Source organism: Acomys minous (assembly GCF_964271855.1).
Source record: "Acomys minous genome assembly, chromosome: 6".
NCBI lineage: Eukaryota > Metazoa > Chordata > Mammalia > Rodentia > Muridae > Acomys > Acomys minous.
Window position 1 is genome coordinate 61,558,355 of NC_140487.1, and position 23,161 is coordinate 61,581,515.

Consider the following 23,161-nt stretch of genomic DNA (forward strand, 5'->3'; position numbering starts at 1 on the left):
AGACTCTGCAGTCAAGTCTCTTCCTCTTGGTGTGTGACCTTAGGTGAGTTAACCTATCTTCAGCTTTTGTTTCCTCCTTGTGTAAATGAAACAGGAAGCAGCAAGAGCATCTATTCAGTAAAGCCCTGAGATAGGTAAGGAATGTACCGCTCCTGCCCTTGAGATGTTGTCCTGGACCTCTTAACTAGCACTCAGGTTGTTGCTACTGAGTCAAGCTTGCAGACAATAAGGGCATAGGCAGAAGCCTATCTTCTGCTATAATTTTTGAAACGCAGGCACCATGTACATTCTTTTTTACTGTAAACTTTTAACGTCTGAGAGACGGCCATTTTGGTCATCTACAGATTTGGGTGTATTTCATGACTGGAATTGCAACTTTCTGGCCCCTCCCAGCCCCCTCGTTGACTTTCTCTTTGCTCTTTCCATCACTTGGCATTCAGATAATGCTGAAGTTATCCATCTGTGAGTTTGGAATGTAGATGCTTGAGGAGCAGCTGACCAAATAAGCCCTATTATTGAGTTGGAGGAAACTGGGCTGTTTTACGGCCTTGCCTGCCAAGCTTAGCTCAGAGAGCTTTCCCAGGACTCTAGTCTTCATTGACTTAAAAAAAAAATCACTTAATGAACCTTGGTTTTTCTGTGAACTTGCACTGTCATCCAGGTGCTGGCAGTAGATTAATACTGTCAGGGGAAGAAGGGCATCCCTGAGAGTTGTTTTGTAGACAGTGGTTTTCCAACCATGTCTTCAGTAGAGCTCCTCACAAAAGAACTTGAGGCCTAAGAAGGATTTCTCAGTGTCTTTGAGCCACATCTTTCACAGAGATACCACTGTTTAACTTCTGAGAAAGTCTGAGCTATGTGCCTTAAGCCTGGACATTGGTTGTTGGTTAACAGCCTTTGTCTTTAGGAGCCTCTGAGCAGTAGATGTCTACCTGAAGCTTGGAAGGCAGACTTCAGATCTCTGGCTTCTTCTTTAAACTTCTGCTAGGAGACACCTACTGTGGCTCATGTATCTTACTTGCTGAAGGATGGTCTATATTCTAGCCTGCATCCTAACAAGCTTGCTCATCTCCCATCTATGGCACATACCTCTCAATGGGATCAACAGGTGGACTTCCATACTGAAGCCCAACACACAGCTCTTTCTTCCTCAGCTGTCACTGGGGTTGTAGCTTTTTGGACTTCACTCTCTGGTTCTTCTCTGTGCCAGAGCACTTGGGATGACCGAGTTTCCTTCAGGCTTAGATAACAGTGTGAGTATATTTGTTATCCTTTGTCTCCTTAAGAAAGCTCTAGCCCATGGATTTGGTACAGGCCTGAGGTCTGGACAGCCAGCCTTGTTGAGACCCTAGTTACCATGTGGTGTAAATATATCTTCCAGGCCATGCTGGGATATTGCCATGTGTTAGCTCCTTATTTTGTGTCAAAAATAGGTAAGAGTTTCTTACACTATTCAGAAGAAATACCAGCAACTGTTTTTTTTTTTATTTCATTATTTCATTAGTTTTATTTTTTCCCTTCTATTAGACCAGAATTATGGCTGGTTTCTTATCTCCTCCAGATGATCTGTATTATATCTTATGAGATGAAAGGTTACAATTATATTTAGCTTCACAGTGAGGACATGTAGTTTCTGTTTCTTCAGTTGCTTTGAAAAAGAAGATGTGAATCTGATCATGCTAGCATAGGGAGTGGTGGATGTAGTGGCAGTTTTGGCTTCTTTTAAAAACTCAGTTACGTTATTCTAAACAGGTTTTTGTTTTAATCCCAAGTGTGGGATAAGGAGCTGCATTTAGTTTGTCCACAGCTAATAGCAACCTTGTGCGGATCAGAGAGAGATGTGGTCTTTGCTCGCTGCAGTTAGTGGAATTCTGAGAACTCAGAGAGGGTATAAATATCAGAGCTCAGAGAGAGGAATTTTTAGAGGAGATGGTTGGAAGAGGAAGAAGGCTCCTGGTTCATTTTCTGTTTGCTGGACTGATGGATGTCCTGATGACTGAGATTGGTGTTGCCCCAAAGAACCTGTCTACCCTACTCAGCTGGAAGAAGTAAAGAGGTCTACATCTCCTGTCCCTTCTAACTTTCTTTTTCTTCTACCTAGTGTTTTGGGTTAGTGAAAAGGAAGTAGAGGCATAAGAAACCCTATTAAGTTCTGTATTATATGGCTAATATCCTCTTATAACTGAGTATATACCATGTGTATCTTTCTGGGTCTGAGTTATACCTCACTCAGGATGATTGTCTCTAGTTCTATCCATTTGCCTGCGAATTTTAAGATTTCCTTGTTTGTAATAGCTGAATAATAATATTTCATTGTGTAAATGTGCCACAATTTCTTTATCCATTCTTTAGTTGGGGGACATCTAAATTGCTTCCAGATTCTGGCTATTATGAATAAAGCTGCCATGAGCATAGTTGAGCAAATGTCCTTGTTGTGTGGTGGAGCATCTTTTGGGTATATATACATAGGGGTGGTATAGCTGGGTCTTGAGGTAGCACTGTTGCCAATTTTCTGAGAAAGTGCCATATTGATTTCCAAAATGAAGAGGACCCTTGGGAGAATGCTTAACACTCATTCAGAAGGACAAATAGAATAGTCGCTGGAAGCAGTTGAAGAGAGGCATAGGAGAGGAGCCCAACAGAGATGTTCTTTTCTGAAAGACCCCACTCAGCAGGATATTGATGCAGAAGCTGAGACTCACAGCCAAACATTGGGCAGAGCTCAGGGAGTCTTATGGGAGAGTTGGGAGATCAAAGGACCCAGAAGGGACAGGAGCTTCACAAGAACACCAGCAAAGCCAACAAATCTGGGCCCAGGGGGTCCCACAGAGACTGATGCACCAAACAAGGACCATGCATGGAGAGGACCTAGACTCCCTGCTCAGATGTAGTCGATAGGCAACTCAGTCTCCATTGTGGGTCTCCTAATATGGGAAGCAGAGGATGTCTCCTACATGGACTCTTTGATCACTTCCCCCTGGTGGGCAGCCTTGCCAGGCCACAGAGGAAGAGGATGCAGGCAGTCCTGATGAGACTTGATAGGCTGGGGTCAGATGGTAGGGGAGGAAGGCTCCCCCTTTTTGAGGACTACTGGAAGGGGAAAGAGGGAGAAAATGAGGAAGGGGTTTATAATCCAGATGTAAACTGAATAAATTTAAAAGCTCAATTAAAATAAATAGAATGGGTAATAGCACCTGGGGTCTCTGTGGCATCCACTCTGTGTGCTAAGCTAATAATTCCATTCCGACTCATTCTGACTTAAGTTGTGTCAAAGCTCTTCTTCCCTAGAGAAAGTGAGAGCGAGAGAGAGAGCGAGAGAGCGGAGAGAGAGAGAGAGAGAGAGAGAGAGAGAGAGAGAGAGAGAGAGAGAGAGAGAGAGCGCATGGGTGATGCTGCCCCATGTCTTACCTGCACACAATGACACTGGGGTGAGATTTTCTGATGGACTTTTGTTTGCTTTGTTGTCCTACTGGAGAGAATCTCTGTGCCTTAGCTTGCTGCTCTGTGGCCACTGTGGCAGGTGTAGGTTAAGTGCTTTGGGGGCAGCTCTGCATGAGAGTATTCCGCTAGGTCAGGCACAGAGAGACAATCACATCTCAAGCTGGTATTTTTGAGAAGGAAGAGAATGAGCTAGTTAGGAGATGTTCCTTGAGGTGCACAGAGGAAAAAGAAAATGAAGGAGATAAAAAGGAAAAGGCATGAAGAAAAGTATTTCACGTTAGAGTTGTTTTTATCGGTATTCTAAGTATACTGCTGAGGAATTTATATTCAATAACCTAATTGAATCTTAAGTTATATGTAATAACCTCATTGAATAAAGAAATTGCATTTTCATGAAATATACAGCTATTAAAATAATTATCATTAGTCTCTAAAGTTGGAAAGAGGCAGAGGTAGGATTCAAAGCCCATGGTGGTAACCCTCAACCTTGTGGGAAATACTGAGCACTTAGCCACTCAGGTATGTTCAACTCCGATGAAGTACATGTTCATAAATGTCTAAAGTTGAAAGAAACTTGGGAGTAAATTACCTTAAGTCTTCTACTAGATGGATGAGAAAATATAGGGAAGGTAGTGGTACTAGGGTTGAACAGTGACCAAGGCCTGACTTGCTGACTGCGGAGCTGTTAAACTTGTCCTTCTTATGGAGACAACGTTCGTCTCTGCTGACCCCAGGCTGGGCCTTTACTGTAGAAAAATATTCCCTAGGTTGACTTAACTAGCCCACACTTGGGAGCTGTGCTTTGTGCCCACTTCTAAGATAACAGAAAATTAAAAATTAGAACTGGGGACTTAGCCTTTTTACCAAGTGACAATAAGTTGCTAACATATGACATTAGCTCACTCATTGGAAACTTCTCTTTATAAAATCATCAATGGTTTCACTATTGTTAGATCCAAATATTCTAGCTTTAAAAAAATTAACAGTCCTTGATATCATTTGATACTGTCTTTTTCATAAGACTTCTCCTCTGGAGACATTACCTTCTCCTTGTTTTTTTTTTTCCTTAGAAAACTATTTGTATTTTTCTTTGTTCTTGCAAGGCTCTTATTCTGCCTGTCCTTTATGTTTCATTGCTGTGAATCATTCAGTCTTTACCTCCATTTCTATTCTCTTTTAGTGAATTATTCTTAGGTCACGTTCTTCAAATGAATCAGGATGTCTTACCAAGACTCTAGCATTCTTCTAGGCAACTCTAGTGAGTGGGAAGAAAGGGATAGAACTAGAGCTGGACTTTTCCATCCAGGATAAATGTCAGGAAGATGAGCCAAGTTGAGTCCTGTTATGATAAAACTCAAGCAGAAGATGTCCAGTATTCTGGGGACAAGTTGAACTTAGGAAGAACCTCAGATCTGCTCATGAGCAGATGATTGATGAAGTAAAATGTATTCACAAAGTTCAATTGGAATCAATGTAGTATTTAACTAACATAAAGGAAAATGTGTAATTTGTGATCTACCACTTGATGGAAAAATTGGAAGGTGCTGGGTTCCCAGTGAGTTTGGGGGCTTTTTAAAAGTTGGTACTTATTCACTGTCCACAGTGATAGGTTTCATGAAGTCTATCATGCCCTTTGACTACGTTCACGTCTACTTCCTATGTTCTCTGTCATACTCCACCCCACTATTCCTATTCATTTCCCTAGACAGACTTAATTTTTCCTTTCATGTCAGATCTTCAAAAATGATTCTTTTTTTTTTTTTACAAAATATAGAATTTGTAAGTGAAAGAAAACATAATATTTATCTTTTTTTGTGTCTGATGCATTTTTCTCCATATGATGATCTTCATTGCATCCATTTCTTGTAACTGACATAATTTTGTTCTTTCTCATGGCTGAATAAATCTCTGCTGTGTATATATACCACATTTCCCTTCATCTGTTGATGTATACTGCTGTAACTTCCCTGTTGTAAATAGTGTAAATCATTTCAATACGTTTATTGAAACATACGTAACTTATGTAGTATATTGGCTTAAAGCCCACCAGGTGGATAAGAAGGAGTGACATAGCTCGTATTTTTAAACGTACCACTTGCTTCCGTGGCCCCTGAATCATGTGGCTTATACATAAAGTAGTCTCATTAAGCTCACTTTCTATAACTTTTGTCCTGTAGTCTGCCTAAAACACGCGAAATGAGTGTGCAGCTAATTTTGTCTTTTAAAAATGGCATTCTAACACCCTCCACATACCTGAGTATGACCATGAAAGACATTGTCGTGATGCTGGCCCTTCTTAGCATTAACTAGCTGTTGGCAAGTCTCTACTACAAGAAGACAAGTATGATGAATTGACCAGCGACCAGGTCACACCTATGTTTTCTTGATGGGAGTGCCACAGGTGAAGGAATTGAGCAATTAACTCCTAGAAATTCACAGAGGGAGTCTAAGGTAGCTGATATTCACAGACTCTTTCAAACCCAGTTTCTTTTTACACAACTAAGGGAATGTTGCTAATTCCTAATATATAAGTAGTATTAGAAGAAAGAAAATCACAAAATCAATTAGCCATGTGAAAATTATTACATTGAAGTAAGTTTGGGTTAATCTGGAGTATGGTAACAGCAGAAATACTGGTTCAGGGATCATCGTGAAAGAGTGGGAGGACTTTAAGAGCCATAAGTAGTGTATGACTCCAGTGAAAGAGCATTTTACAGGCACAACAGGGCAGGTGCACAATGAACTCCCAGTGGCTGTGACTGCCTGTACAAAGTCTGAATAAGATAATAAGATAAGCACAAAATCTCAGTACGGATGAAGGAGAGGACTATGAAGTCCTTCCTCTAGCTGAGAAGCATTGTCAATTGTTGGCTGCTGTGAGGAGAGTCAGTTTTCTTCAGGGATCTAGCCCCAAGAGGCTACCCATCACCAGTGGATGTCCTACCTCCGTGCACATACTGGCAGCACCAAGTGGATTCACTGGCCTTAAAAAAAAGAAGATATGGATTTGGGAAGAAAAAAATGATGAGAGGATACAAAAGAAATTACAGAGGAGGAAGTAGAGGTGAATTTGATCAGAACACATTATAACCGTTTATGAAATTCTCATTTTTGAAAGCAAAAATATACCAAGAAGAGACTTGATACCCTATGAGCATATACAGGGGAAGGAAGTCCCCCTCAGTCACAGTCATAGGGGAGGGGAGTAAGGGGAAAATGGGAGGAAGGGAGGAATGGGAGGATACAAGGGAGGGGATAACCATTGAGATGTAATATGAATAAATTAATAAAATAAATTTTTTTATTTAAAAAAAAGAAAGCAAAAATATTGGTGAAATAGATTTGCCGGTGTGGTTGGACCTAGTCTTTTCACAAGTCATTTTTTTCTGCTGTGTTAAGCATCAACCTCTTTTCCATAAAGAGAGATTCTATGCTAATTGATACCCGCCTTGTTTTCTGTCTAGATCATTGTGCAGAGAAAAGTATGAGTTCCTATCCTTCTTTTAAGGCAATTTTGCTTTAGTAATGTTTCTTTTTCAAATTTGGGTGCCCTTTTTCAGAACTGAGATGTCATCTGGATGGATTTTTCCTTTTATGACTATGAAATGTACTTCCCTATCTCTTTTGATTAACCTTGGTTGAAAGTCTTTTATTGTATATTAGAATGGTCACTCCAGCTTGCTTCTTAGGCTATTTGTTTATTTTTTCCATGTGAAGGTTCCTAAAACCAACAGAGAGGTAAGTCATAATTGTCTTTAGAGTCACTCACCAACAAACAGCTGGCTGTAGAGTTCTAGGCGGGTGTGACCTTCAGTTGGAGCCTTTCGGACCTGCTGGGGCAAGCGATCCACCTGGAGACTGGCTTGTTTGACGTTCCTCTCTGCAGTGACCCGATGCCACTGGTCATCATTGAGAGGGGAGGGTGATCTCACCATAATCTCCACTGGCCCATTTCCAACATCAAATGAAAAGGACACTTCTGTGGCAGCTGGAGGAGCAGAAAGCATGAAAGATACATTAGTATACTTCTTCCAGATACCAAATAGCAGTGGATTGTACAGGAATGTTACACAGGTCAAAGGCAGAGCCACTGGAGGAAAGATAAACCTGAGTTCGTTATTGCCACTAACCAAGAAGAAAATAAATTTCTTTTTGGTGGGGGGGTGTCTATGTGCCAGGCTTTTTAATTTAATTGCTTTATTTAATCATTGGAAAACGTCTAAGAAGTTATCATCATCAATTCTTTCTAGATAAGAAAAAGCCCAGGGAAGTTGGCAGTAAGATATACTTGCTGATAAAGGTGCGATAGTGGCACTCACATCTTTGTGGTAACTAACAGCTTTCTAATTGAATTTAAGTCCTGCTCAACAGGAGGGAAATCATGTCTGGTAGTGGAAACTTAGCAAACTCCCAGGGCTAGTGAAGTCATAGATCTTAGAGGAGAACCTACTACTGCTACTTTACTAGACCAGCATAAATCTTAACTCCTTTCTTACTACTTATCCTTATATCTATAGATAAGTATAGTTCTCACCCCTCATCAAAGAAGTTTCTCTTTGCAGCAGATGAAGACATCATAACAGGACATCACAACTGGTCAAAATACAGAAAGTGCCTAGTGGTGGGATATGATGTCCAGCCCCCGTTGATTTATCTACAGTACAACTTCTGCACCTAAGGCTCAGGGAACATTCCAGAAGATGGCCCAGAAAGGTTTTTAAGAATCAGAAGACTCAGAGATCTGCTGTAAGATTGTGCCTCCTAGAAATGGCAGGGAAGTAAGATACCCCAGCAATATGGCTGCCTAATTAAGACCTGAACAATCACATCAATAGACATCTCATGGGGTCCCGCCTCTAGACAAAGAGCTACAGTCAAATAAGGCATGCCAAGAGTAGTAGAACAGCCCTCCTCAGGGATGAGCCTTCTACCTAGTTATCTGATACCAAGTCAACATTCCTGAAGTCATGTGTGTACAAGCAACACTAATTGGACTCATCAGGTGGTATGTGAGTGTGTGTACGTGTACACACCCCCTTACCCACACAATAATAATCATAGAAAAAGAGGTCATGAATTTGAGATGGATTTTGGGGTGTATGTAACATAGGAGGGGCTAGAGGGATAGACATGGGAGAAGTAGGGAAGGGGAAATGATGTAACTAAGTTACGTTACTAATTATTAATTTACATCTGTAGGTGCTAGTGTTTCTAAAGCTCCCCAGGAAATGTTACTGTGGAGCTAGAATTGGGAACCACTGCTTTAAGAGAGCTTCCAAGATTATGTCATTAATCTTCATAGTCTTTATTGAACATTAGATATCCAGGTAATGGTGGTAACCAATATCTTTCATTTGGACCACTACTGATGTCTCAAAGACTGTATCGCATGTGCGCGCCCGCGCGCGCGCGCACACACACACACACACACACACACACACACACACACATACACGCACATCACCCCACTAGCTACCTCCTGCATAGTTCTTCTCTGCCCAATGCTGCAAATGGTGGCTAGTTCATACCTGGAACATTAGATCCTGCTCACAACCTCCCTCCAGGTACTGGCCGCAAATCATTCTTGTTCTCAGAGATCACCTCTGTCAACCTTGTTTTGTAACAAATCACTTCCCAACAATAGGTGAATGGGTTTGATGGTTGCTTTGTCAAACTTAGTTACAAGCAGCTTTTTAATTTTACATTTTAAGCTTTATGTGAGGTCCCTCAGTGGCCACCCAGTGCTTTATAAATACCTTTCAAATGTATATTTTTTCTCAGGACTGGCAGGGAAGGCAGCTTTCTGCTGAAGCAGCACACACGCCTCTCATTCCCTTAGGCTTGGAGAATTCTTTTTAGCATTAAAGATGTGGTACACCAGGAAGTTTTCTGGCTTTGCGTATAGAGATAGCCGCCCCTCTATCCATCAAGAAGCCTTCTACCTAATCTCTAAGCCGTTTAATTAAATATCTGTCATTTTTTTTCCAGGGCTAATGGAAAATTCGGTTTCTTTGGGACAGTGTCACAAGCAATCAAAGTTCTAATTTAAAAACCACAGTGGGCCAGATTCTCTCAGGGGCTCCCCTCTTCTCTGCCTCGGTGTCGGGGTCCCTGGTAGCTGTGGTAAATTTATTGAGCTATAGGGATATTAGTTATAGAGCTCAATTTAATCAACCTAATTGTACCAAGGAATTTTGATCCTCCATGTCATTAGAAAGAGAACCTTCATTTTAACACCTGCAGTGATTCCACACATAGCCCAGTAAATCGGCTCATCCAAATTAGAAGCCCCTGCCTCCAGGATCATTGTGACAGGACTTAACTTGCAGACTAGTGACCTTCGTCTCGGTTGCCATGGTAGTAGCTTGGGAAAGCATGTAGACCATCACATGCCCACAGACTCACTGATCTTTCTTGGTGGGTAGGTTACAGTGGATGGGGAGAGTAGCCCAGGCTTCACATGAAATCTGCTCTGCATTCCTAAATGTGAGTTGTCAGAACAGCAGGAAAATGAGGGCGCCTGGGCTAAGTACGAAAGATTGTTTTGCTTTAAAAGAATCAACTACCATCAAGGGAAATAGAATTTAGTGATAAATTGAGCTTAACCCTCGGGTTCGACTTGAAGGGATAAATGCTGGTCTAATTTCCTCAGCTACTGCCCTTCTGCTATGACAAATTCTTGTCTGGGTCTTAAACTCTCATCATTTGGAGAAATTCTGAGCACTAGCAGGTTCTTCCTTTTAACACCTTTGTCACAAAAGATCCCTGTCTATTCTCCTGATTCCCTCTCTCCTCCTCATTTTTGAACTATTTAATTATTCTTTGCAAATTGCATACCCATGTATAATGTATTTTGACTGTACTGCTTCAAGAGCTTCATCTCTCTCTCTCTCTCTCTCTCTCTCTCTCTCTCTCTCTCTCTCTCTCTCTCTCTCTCACACACACACACACACACACACACACACACACATTTCCCATCAGTTGGGGGCATGGTCAACATTACAAGGACAACACCCCATAAAGAAACCTGACTCCTCCTCCCTTGGCAGCCATCAACTGTCAATGCCTCCTCAGCCATGAGTAGGGACTTGCACAGGGACCTGTAGAGTTAGGGTTATTAGACTAACCATGCTGAGACATTGACTGGTTTGATCTGGTGCCGGGTTTGCACAGGAAACCACAGCATCTGTGAGCATATGAGAGCAACGGTCCCATCAGGTTCAGGAGACACTTTCTCTCTACTCCTCCCCAACCTCTGGCTCTCACACCCTTTCCATTCCCTCTTGTATGATGTGCTCTAAGTCTTGAGTGGAGGGGCTGTGACACAGATGTCCCGCTGATGGCTGAGTACACCACAGTCCCTTTTGCTCCGTACTTGACCTGTTGTGAGTCTCTGAATTAACTGCCGGCTGCTCCACAATGGAGCTTCTCTGAAGAGGTCCGAGAGCTGCACTCATCCATGACTCCTCTGCTCTTAACAGCAATCCTTTAAGCTTGAGAAGGAGAGGCTATTTTCCAGGACCTGGCTATTGCTCCTCACTCTCATGAGGGGACAGGAAGAGGGGCTCAGGGGGGCCAGAGCCTTCACAAATAGTGCTGTTCCAGGACCCTCCCCTCCAGCTCCGCGGTAGAAGGTGCAAGGGAAGGGAAGGGAAGGGCTCCTTCCTTTCAGTCAGCATCAGCTGCCTTGACATCGCTGAGGGACTCCTTTGAGAAACCCCGTGCCCCAAGCAGACAGCCAGTGTGCTTTAAAAGCTTCTAACATTCAGTTTGTGGCTGACTGCCCTTGGCCTTCTGGGTGAGAGCAACTGACATTTCAAGAAAGATAATTACAGAGAGAGTCGGTGAGCGAATAAAGAGAGGCAGCATAGAAGACACCAGAACCAATGACACTGTTCAGTTAATGTGTGTCTTCGCTTGGAGGCTGAAGTGCTGCCCCGTCTGGCTCTGTCTTTAGGGAAGAGATTTCTTATATAATTAAGATACTTCCAGAAACAAGCATTCGAGAATTGGGTTACATGTAGCATGACTCACTGGAAAGAACAGAGCAGCAAAAATGAGTGATCGCCTTTCCAGGGGGCTGAAGATTGTTGTTGTTGTTTTTTTTAAATTTATTTTTGTTATTCCTTCTATTGAAGCTAATAAGTCACTTGGCCACAGTTTCATGAAGTTTGGGTCAGAGAGAAGGGACTTGTGGTAATAAGACAGCAGGCAACATGAGCTTCAGGCTCATAGTGGTTTCTCCTGCCCCTGTTTCAAAGTCCCGTGGGTCAGGCAGGCAGGCGCCACACATGAAGCGAGTCTTCTGCACAGTAGAGGAACTCGGCATGTAGAAAACCGTCATCTTTTAAAGGCGCCACTAACAAACCTGCTTCACTTTTGGCCTTGGTGAGACACTGTGCGCTATTATCCTGGTCATGATACAAATCTAGCCTCTGCCTTGGGGGAAGACACCATCTCTGTCTTCTGAGGATGTTAGTCACCCACATAACCTTATAGAGATGAGATCAAGGCTGCCGTGCCTCAGGCTCAGAAGACAGGCAGAAAGGGAGGGGCTGTGGAGACTTTTCTCTTACCAATTAGTCTCTCCAGTTTCTCTCTGTCTCTCTCTGTCTCTCTCTCTCTCTCCCTTTCTCTCTCTCTCTCTCTCTCTGGTTTCCTTTGTTTTGAAAGAACGGAAGTGTTTTCAGTGAGGGCACGAGGGGAGCCCCATTCCGGACACCAAGGCTGAGTCTGCATCTAATTAAGGCAACATGGCCTCTCCTTGCTCCCTGCCAGCAGCCCACTTAGGATGGGACTTTCCAGGAGTGAACATGATAGGGGTCTTTAGGGAGAGGTTTCATGGCTCATGAGAGACAGAGCTGCTTTTCTTCTTTCTATTCTTGACGTTAGGTGCAAGTTTGTGAGTACTAAGATTGCTAAAACCACGGCACAAACATCAGACCTGCTGAGGAGAAACGGAGAGAGTGAGGGCATTTCTTCTAGTCCTTGCTGACGTTATCCAACTCTTTTATTATCCCCAGAGTTATAAACCTCTTGATTTCTTCTATTTTTTAAAATAAATCAATCTTTATCAAAGCAACTTTATATGGATTAAAAAGATGGTGTGCATGTGGGCACAGGTGCCTTCAGAGGGTGGAGGTGACAAATCTCCTGTTGTTAGAGTTACAGGAGGCTATGAGATTATGTCTTTAGTTTCCCTAGAGTCTTTGCATCCAGAACATGGCTACAACCACTGATCTAGAAAACCCACAATCTTCTGTCAAATTATAACGTTCTATAACAACCTATAAGAGATTCTAAGAAATAAATGAAACACAGCTAGTTTCCATCATAGTTTTAGATACTGAATCGCCACAGGGAGAAGAGAGAAACACATCAGGTGGCATACTGGCAAAGGAATAGCATAAACCAGAGCAGAGGTGGTGAGCACATAACACTGAGCAGTACAAAGCCCTTTCTCTCCATGCAAGTCTAATTCCAGCAGGTGGCGCTGTGCGTACTCATTCTAACTCCACAAGCAAATGACTGCAGGCTTACAGTGCTAAGAGATAAGAATGGAACCATTTTCCATAGGGCCTCCCCTTGGGCTGAGTTCTGCCAGCACGTGAGGTAACATTTAGACCACAAATGAAAAGAATCAATTGGGAACAACAGAGAAAAGACTGGGAAAGGCGCGCAAAACATGAAGAGCTGTCCAGCCACCGTTGTGATCTGTTTCGTCTGTTCTGAAGTGAACTCCAAAGAGTGCCCCTGTACGGAAGGAACTTCTCTTGATGATTCATACCGAGAAACTGGTCATTGGTGTAATGCACAACTTCAGCCTCACGAAAAAGTCGGAGAAGCCAAGAAAAAGAAAGGGGCGGTGGTGCTGCTGAAAATCAGGACACTGCAGGATTCAGAGAGAGGAAGAGAAGAGGCTAACTGGTCCCACCTGAGGCCCCTGCCTCACCCGTCCTTCTTGCTGGTCAAGGGTGCTACCCTAGCCATTATCCCCTCCGGAGCTACTGCATCCTTCCACAAGAAGATGCTCGCAACTCTGTTCCTCACAGCCTCCTCATCACAAAGCCTCTCCCAACCCTTGTCCTTACTTACCCACCAGTTCATCTCTCCTTTTTCTTGCAAAGTGCCTTGAAAGAACTTGTGGTACTGAGTGCATTTGCTCCCCACTTGTCAAAATCTCAGTATGCAAGGCTTCCTCCTTGACCAGCTGCTCCTACCTTAGGACGGCATTGCTTGCTTTTTCCTCTATAGATGTACTTCTGTAAGCTTTTCTTTACTTTTCTACCCACAAGTTACCACGTTTGAATTCCCTCTTTAAACATTCTATGTTAAGTAGCAAACACCGCTCAACTCCCTTTCCCTTTTAATTTTGGTTTTAAAGATGACAACTTGTGTAACTATCTGGCAGAACAGGTATGTGCCTTCTCTGGTCTCCCCTAAGGTAGAGGATTTTCTATTGTGGCCATTTTTTTTCTGCCCTCAGAACAATGCTTGCTCTAGAGCACACGCTTAGCAGTTTGTGAAGGAAGGAACGAACGAACAGGAGGCAAACAGTTACACAGCACCCTAAAGAGGGAAAACCAAGCATTTCCAATGTCATGGAACATTTGGAACGGTGCCTGGTATGCCAAAAGCATCTTCTCTAAGAGCACAAAGAAAGAAGTGGGTTGGATGGAGATTCCCTCAGCCTAAAATACCACACATTGCTACATTTGTTGGAAACAACTACCCCTCAGTGTTGATGTTTGGGGAGCAACAACTTGCCTCAGGCAGATACACAGGTCTGTACTTGGTTAAGCCAGCTGATTCTGAGGTATACGTTCCTGGAATCCTGTTTTAAGAAAGACCGGGGTTTTCACATTTTCTTCTGGTTGATCTTCTAGTATGCAGGAAGCTCTTGAGTGACTAGAAACTGCGACAGAGACTTTACCCTTATCTTTCATAGTCTAGACTAGAAGGGCAGTTACCAGAGCTGAGAAGGGAGAGCATGCAAGAAATAGAGGGAGGTGTTTAGTTGGGTAAAGGGGTACTGCTGGTGAGGAGAAAGATCCTTTGATTGTCTAAAACATACTAAGAAAACTTATCAATGACTAATCCAATATTTCAAAATAGCTAAAGGAAAGGACTTTGAACGTTGTTCCGCCCCCGCCCCCGATACATGTACAAGGTGATAGAGCTAGGAATCACCTCTGTTTAGCCATTATACATTACATAAATGTAGTGAAATGTCCTGGTCTCTGCCATACCTAGGCACCATCACTACGTATTTAACATTCAATTTTTAAAAAAACTTAGTAAGCTTTTTATTTAACCTTTCTCTAAAAGAGGTCTGGGTTTTGTGCTTGGCTTAGGAAGATGCTATCTGGACCCCTGGAGTGTCGTGCCTAGTAAAATTTTCTTTGTTTGCTTGGGATCTTTGGGTTGTATTATATTCTTTAACACTATGACTTAGTATGGGGCCCAGTTATACCAAATATTATCTGAATGATTCAGCCAAGCCAGCAATTCCATGTGCTAACATTGCATTAAGGACCAAGGCACTGTTGACGCCCTTGAAGGAGAGCGGTTTCCTCCTGAAACAATGGAATGTATGATTATGGATGGAGATGTGTTATTGTATTGTCTCCTTCCTTAAGGGTTGTTCCTTTTGGGTTGGCCACTCACCTGGCCAAGGGACCACTCATCAGGAAGGCTGACTGACCTTAAGCCATGTTAATTGGCTTGCCCTCCTAACATCCCTACATCCAGCTGGTGTCACTTACAGAGCCGAAGCCATGTGTATGGCTTAGCGTGACTTGAGAAAATTGAAACTTTTATTTTTTGTATATTTTTTCCTTTGTTGTTTTTGATACTTCTCAGAACCTGGGCATATATTCCTGAACTTTCTTTCTTTCCTCCCCTTCCTCTTGCCATGTGGCTTGTCAGAAATGATTTGGTTTTCGTCTCTGTTTCTCCATCCTTCTCCTCAGAGCAGCTGCCTAGACTCACAGCTTGCCCTGCACTGGGGTTTTTCTTTTAATCTCTAAGAAATTTGTCCTTGAGCTTCCTTCTCTGCCTGTTCTTAAATTTGTCCATTTATATGATTGTAAGTGTTGAGAGGAGACCTCAGTTTCTCCATAGCATATGTGGGATATGGACTTTGTGTTGTGCACTCCCATCACTTGTGGGGCTGGAAACTGGTTAGACATGTTAGTACCCCATCATTCCAGTGTAAGAGAGGAATAGAAGATCAAACACCGAGGCTCAGGGAGGCTCCCTAGGACTTCAGTACCCTGTATCTTGTCACGCATAAAACTATCAGAAAGAAATACGTTCCTGACTCCACAGGGAGAGGGTGACAGAGCTCAGTCTCTGGGGCTGCTTCCTGGACCCTGCACACTGTACTTCTCCCCCTGGTCTGATTTTCATCTTCATCTATTCCTTCTGACAATGGCAGCATTGAGCACAGAGGCTGGTTCTGAGCTCTGTGAGTATTCTAGAGCACCATCGGATCTGGGATAGTTGTGGGAATCACCCTTGCAACTGATGTCAGAAGTGTATGCAACTTTATGGAAATGGTTGTCTTTGGAACTTCTCGGTTGGCTCTAACTGCATAAACCACACTGTGCTCAACGCTTCTCTCCAAAAAACACACAATGGATGGACCTGACAACATTAAAAACTAAAGATTTCAGAGCATGTAATTCAATCTCCAATCTCACTCTGGCTGTCTAGATAAGGACACGGAGGCTGTGAGCCACTAGGACCCAGTGATAACGAAGTACTGAGATTTTGTTTTCCTAACTCTACTGCATCGGCTTTTGTACCAACATTTTTTCTTTTCGTTTTGTCAGTTTGTGAATGTGGAGAGGTTTAATGCCATCCATACATATTCACACCAGGAAAAAAAAAAGGGTGTTAAACACATCTAAAACTGAACAAGAGCCAGGAAAATTTATTTGAAGAGTTTTTGGAAATTCTTCAAGGAAATGCTCCAAGCGTAAGAATCAATGTTATAAACTTGCTTTAAAATCTTCCATATCCTGATAACCTCCTGAGTATGAGAAATATCTCTCTTCATGTATCTTAGCCTTTAAGCTTTTTATTATAGCTGAAAACCTAACTGCACAAACAAAGGCATCTGGAGAGGAGCGGGAGTGAAAATGAGATGCCATTGGACAGGCAGAGGCAGGCGCTGCCTTTAAAATGCAAAGCCCTTCTAATTTTAGTCAGCACTATGCATTTAGCCCCCTCTGAGAATAACTTTTTGAATATCAATGGACCTATGTGATTTTAAAGATAAAAAAAAAATCAATCAAAAATGAAACGTGACTGGAAACAATACCACATGGCTGGTGTAGGAAAGGTTTCTGCTATCCCACTGGATGGAGTGAGCTGGAGTGAGCAGAGGCATCAATCAGCACTGATCAGAGAGGGTCCAGATGTGGAAGAATAGATGCAAGGCTCAGGTGGTAACTCCAGGGCTACAGTGTTGGTGATAAAGGGAGATGCCACTTCTACAGAACAACTATAAATTAGATGCCCAAAGATACCCCAGGTACAGAAAACAGTGTGGACTGAGAAGGTGGACATCAGAGAAGTAGTCCTCTTGACAATAAATTGCTACCCCCACCAAACAGAAATACTTCCTGAAAGAGACTTGCTTTGATACAATGTAGTGGGTAAGTTTGTTGAAGGTGATGTTGGAGATGGTAGGCTAATTAAATGGCTTGGGAGAATTCATGGGATTTGAGGTCCAAAGAGGTAACCCAAGCGGAAGCTGAAGCGCTTGAGCTGGAAGAGACACTAACAGGGTGACATTGGCTCCTCATGGAGCTGATGAAGAGACAACATTTCAGTTGGTGAAGTGACCATAGCTTTTAACCAACTCATTGTTCTGAAGGAGATTTTGATAATGAGCTGAAGACAAAGGCAAGAGACCAGAATGAGAGGATAAGTTGACTCTGAGAGTGGACGGCTGCTGGGGAGAGCTGTGGAGAAGTCTACAAGGAGGAGGGCGGTCAGTGAGTCACAAGTTTTCTGGTTGCCATGAAACTGAGTTTCCACTCTGTAGGTCACCTCTGTTCTGTAGCATTCTCCGCCCCTTTCCCCTTTCAATAATCACTTAGTAAGGCTGAAGCCAAGGTTTCTCTAAGAAGAATTCTAGAAGTGTTAATGAAGATGTGTATTCTGCATGCTACCCACACCACAGAGCCAGATTTGTGTTTTGTTTTCTACTGGAGCAGCAAATGCACCAGCACCACAGAGCACCACGGTGCTGGGCGGTGGGAAAAGGAAAACCATAGCATGAGGCCAACAGACTAGATGCAAATGGTGAGATGCAAGTGGGTGTTAACACCAGCTGAAATCCCAACGTGGCTGGGGGAAATCTCACAAGACTGTGCCTCTTGATAAAGAACATAGGCAATTAATGATGACGAGAGAGGGAGAATCAGTCTTCCCCAGGGATAAGCCTCCAATTGCTTCTCCATTTTCATGTGGTCAGCCTTAAAGACATAAATCTATCATCTGTCTATCTGTCTATCTATCTATCTATCTATCTATCTATCTATCTATCTATTTATCTATCTGTCTATCTATCTATCTGTCTATCATCATTATCTATGAGTCTATATGCAAAGCTAAATTGAAGTTGTATTGTTACTTATTGTATGTATAATAATATTAAAGAAAAACAGAATAATAGAGAAGAAAATATGAACGTAGAAGGAGGGCTTGGAAGTAGAGGGAGGGGAGCAGTATTGTGGGAGTAGGAAAACATAATAGGGGTTTGAGATTATCAAAGTATACTATATACATGTATATAAAATATAACAAAACTCATTGGTTTGTAAAATTAATAAATGCTGATAAAATGGGAAAAGTTCCTTCTGCTTGTGAATCACTACAAGAGAGACGTAACTGATCTGAATCATTTTGTTAGTTTTTCACTAGTTATGATTATTTTAATTTGTCCCTAATCTTCCATCAGTCCTGGGTATTAGAGGAACCTAGGGGTCATATGTTAAAAACGTTAGGTCTTTGAAGCTCAGTGTTGGAAGTTTCCTGGGATAAGTGTTCCATGAAAGCTGTTTGAAGAGTTGGATCCTTGAGGTCATATATTTCCACATCTAAGAGATAACAGAAAGCAGTTCATAAATTCCCGATGGCTGTACCAACCAAAGGCTGCCGGAACAAAGCGTCCCTCTGAAACCGGAAGCTGTTAAATAATGATAATGACCCATTACAAAACACTCTTTGCTCCTGACTGTGACGGCTGAACACACAGCTTCCCTGTATATATTGCATAAATAAACATTTTTGTCTCCCTAAAGTCCGCACATATAAAACATGGAAGAAGTCTTTTAGGGACCAGTTTGTAGAATGTTCAAACAGCTGTATTTATGTTTATTTTTCTGATTTAGTGAACTAAGGGGACACAATTTCTTCCTAGAGCAGTTCCTTTGAGAGAGCAGTTTTAAGTCTGTTTAAGATGGTTGCTAACTTCTGCCTCAGGATGGCTCCACATACTTGTGCCAAGTGCGCGTGAACGCTTTGGGAGAAGGCTCATCCGCTGACGGCACCGCCCTGCTGGGTGATACCCCACTACCCTTTTCAAATGCACTCTCCTGTTTCATCATTCCTTCTTCCATGGCGCTTGTTGACATAGAAACAAGGGTCCTCTGTCTCCAAAACTCTAAGGTGGAAAACAGATGATGGAAGACACCTGTTGACTCCTTGCCTTCATATGCCTGCAAACACACGCAGTGGTAGTGTGGTAAACAGGAACATTTGTAGCGGTAAATAGGAACATTTGTAGCGGTATGATGGCGAATTAGGAACAAAAAGAGCATAGCAAAGTTTGTAAAAAAAATCTTTTAAGATTTAAGCTCATGTTTCTTCTAGAAGTTTTCTTAGGTTTCACATTGATGTCTTGGATCTATTTGAAGTTGATTTATATGCAGAATGACGGATAGGAGTCTAATTTTGTTCTTCTACGTGTGAGGATCTAGTTTTCCTACTACCATTGCTATACTTGCTGTCTTTCCTGTAGTTTGTATTTTTGACTTGTTTTTTTAATACTATTTATTTATTATGTATACAGTGCTCTGCCCACTCGTACATCTGCATGCCAGAAGAGAGCATCAGATCACATTATAGCTGCCTGTAAGCCACCATGTGGTGCTGGGAATTGAACTCTGGGCCTTTGGAAGAACAGACAGTGCTCTTACTCTCTGAGCCATCTTTCCAGGCCCCTAATTTTGATTTCTTTATCAAATATCAGATGGCTGTAATTTGGAATACTCATTTTTGGGTTTTCTATTTTTTCCATTGGTTTACACTTTTTTTTTGTGCTAGTATCATGTTGCTTTTATTATTATAACTCTGTAACTTAGCTTTAAGTCTGGTTTAGGCATTCCTCCAGCATGTTCTTTTTGCTCAGGATTGTTTTGGCTATCTGGGGTCTTTGGTGCTTCCCTGAGCAATCCAGGATCATTGGAGGGTCTTCCACTTTCTAATGTCTTCTTCAATCTCTTCCTTTAGAGATTTTATTTTAGGGGTCTTTCACCTCTTTGGTTGGGTTTATTTCTAGATATTTTTGAGGCTATGGTGAATTCAAGTGCTTCTCCTCAACATGCTTGTTATTGGTATACAAAAACTATTCCTAAGTTGATTTTTGTGGCCTGAAAGTGTTGGTCATTTCTAGAAGTTTCTGATGGAACTTTTGGGGTTTCCCATGTATAATACTAAACTATCTGTAAACAGGGGTGACTTGACTTCACCTTTCCCTATTTGCATTTTCCCAATTTAGTTTTCCTCTTCTGTCTTACTGCTCCAGTTAGGGCTTCAAGCACCATATTGAAAAGGAATCTGGAGAACATACAGCCCTGTCTCACTCCTGACTTTAACAGGGTTACATTGAGTCCTTTTCCATAAGACTGATGTTGCTTTCTCCAGCAGCCATAGATTACCCAAGGAAAGCTCTAGTGCCAGCCAGGCATGGGAAACCTTTCTTTAAGTTATTGATTTGGACAGTACAAGAGATCCCTCAAACAGTATAGGTTATTGTCAAGGCCTTTGTTTGCCTCCAGGAACTTGAAGGTTGGACCCTATGATTGACAATTCCATGCAGTTTAGACAGATGACTTAGAGGAGCTGAGCTGGAACTGACCCAGAAGTCTCCATGAAGACTTGCTCTGATATTACCAGAAGGGGCTATGAAAGCTGCCAAGGGAAGAAAAGCAATCGATAGTTCAATCTGGCTTTATAACCTATGAACCGCAACAAGGAGCATCCAAGAATGATACCTTCAGTGCTTCAATAATAGCATTTCTATCCTGGAGACAGCCAATAGCTGCTTATGTATTTAAGGCCCAATCCTCCATAGGAGGGGACTCATGCCTGGTACTATAAATTTAACAATTACCCGAAACTGAAAAAGTAATAGACTCTAAAAGACACTTTTTTTTTACCACTAGTTTTCTAAACCAATATAACTTCTAATGGTGTTTTAAATATTTATGTTTATACCCACAGAAAAGGGTACCTCTCACCCCTCATTAGAAGTAAAAACTATTACAAAATCCCCAACTGGTCAAGATGCAGGAAATTCGTGATGATGGGGTCCTCATGCCCAATGGATACCTCAGCAAGCCTTACAACTAAGGCTTGGGAAACAACCTTGGGAAAGGCGAGGAAATAGTGAAAGAGGCAGAGAGCCAGGAGGTCTGCTGTGAGACAGCGTCTTCTGTATATGACAAGGAGCTGTACTCATTAAATCTCAAAACTATGGTTGTCTAAACAAGACCCGTGTAATCACAACCCCAGTTAACACATGATGTGCATGGGGGAAAACTTCACCCCTAGATGAATGCTGCAGGCAGTTGACGACAGCCGAGAGAAAGAAGAACAGTTTTCTCCAGAGATGCTCTCCTGTACGGATTATGAAATTATGAGCAACACAGATGGACGCAGGGAGTTATACGTCTATGTAATATAATCAAAATTAAAGAAGAAGTAATGAATCTGAGTAGGAGTTGGGAGGACAGAGGGAGACTTGGACAGGGGAGTTTGTGGGGTAGAAATGATGTAAATGCTCATGTATGACATTTAAAAATAAATTACGGGGCTGGAGAGAAGTGGCTGCTCTTCCAGAGGACCTGGGTTCAATTCCCAGCACCCACGTAGCAGCTCACAACTGCCTTTAATTCTAATTTCAGGGGCTCTGACCCCCTCACAGACATACATGCAGGCAGAACACCAATGTACATTAAATAAATAAAAATAAATAAGAGTTAAGGCCAGCAACAAGGATTTTCTGCTAAAGGGAACACTTAGTAGTTGAGGCGCTGTATTTAACAATCATTTAAAACATATACTCTTATTTGCTGATGTAATAAAATATTCATCCCCTTGCAGGAAGCCAGAGAATAACAGGATAAACTCTTGTAGACCAGCCAATAGAAATTCTCAAGAAGGGGCGTTACAAAAGCTTAGCTTTATTTTGCTGTTGTGTTTTAAATGCAAATTTTAATTCTTTTTAAACTACACGCCTTCTTTGGCATTTTGGCAAGGCTGTTGCCTTTAGTTAAAAAATTACTGTTGCAGAGCTTTAAAAATTAACATAAAATGTGCTTCGATCATATTCTTACATGAAAATTGGGTTATAAAATGGTACGACTCAATTTTGCGAAGAAAACGTTATAAATGAATAGAAAAATATTTAGAAATGCTGGCACCAAATGGTAATTCAAATATATTAGGATACCGAATTATAGCTTTTAAAATGTCCCTTTTGCTTCTTTAGAGTTTTAAGTCACTTGACAACACAAAAACAATATTTGTATACTTTTAAAGTTCTATTCTAATAATTTCCATGTTCCTTTGCAAAGGTTGGTGGCATTTTAAGTAACCCAATCTTATCATTTTAACAAGCATTTAATCAGGGCAATTAGTTAATCAAAATGCAGAGAGCAAGATTTCATTTAAATCTAGACCCTAGAGGAATTTTAAATAAAACCGTTTCTCTATACTTCTTTCTAATTTTTAGAAACTTAAGAAAATTAAAAAAAATGGTTTAATCTCTTCCATGAAATATGTTTTAAATCGGATATAATTTTTTTCTACTGAAATTGGCTAAATGTGGGCTGAGGAGGTGTAGCATTCATAATTCCTGGGATTCCACATAAGCCAGTCCCTGTAGCTCATGCTACAATCCCAACATGTGCAAGGAGGAGGAGGAGGCAGAAGATCACAAGTTCAAGGTCACTTTCTCTCACTCACTGGGTTCTAGGCACACGGGCTACATGAGACTCTGTCTCAAAGAAAAAGGCTAAAGATAAGGGGCATACTATTTCCAGAGTAAAAATCCTCACAGGTCTTCAGCCAGCGTGTTCCAGTGTTAAACTAATGTATACAGGAAGCAGAACGCGGGGTGAGCATAATTCACGGTTATAATTACACTCGACAGCCATGCACCGCTTCTATTATTCATAGGCTCTGGTTGCACTCACCCAGAAAGACTTCACAGAATACTAAATATCCACACTCTTCATGAGAAGTCATTTGGAATTCGCATTAGTTCTCATCAGAGGAATCAAATTCAAAGACGCAGAAAACCAAATTTGATCATCTTAACACTATGCACAAAGACAAGAAAAATGAGTAATTTCCTAAGAGGCCCTGGGTCTAGTTAGCTTCTCCTTGTGAAACAACACAAATGTGTCGAGGGTCATTT

At 41.8% G+C, this 23,161-nt stretch overlaps 1 protein-coding gene across 1 annotated transcript in view; it reads right to left on the minus strand.

Moving 5' to 3' along the window:
- The window catches only part of CNTNAP2 (contactin associated protein 2), a 2,010,562-nt gene that overhangs the window by 242,260 nt on the left and 1,745,141 nt on the right, over positions 1 to 23,161 (minus strand). Inside the window, exon 17 of the mRNA XM_084788077.1 lies at positions 7,211 to 7,429. Within this exon, the coding sequence (XP_084644203.1) occupies positions 7,211 to 7,429 (219 nt within the window). The remainder of the gene's footprint in view (positions 1 to 7,210; positions 7,430 to 23,161) is intronic.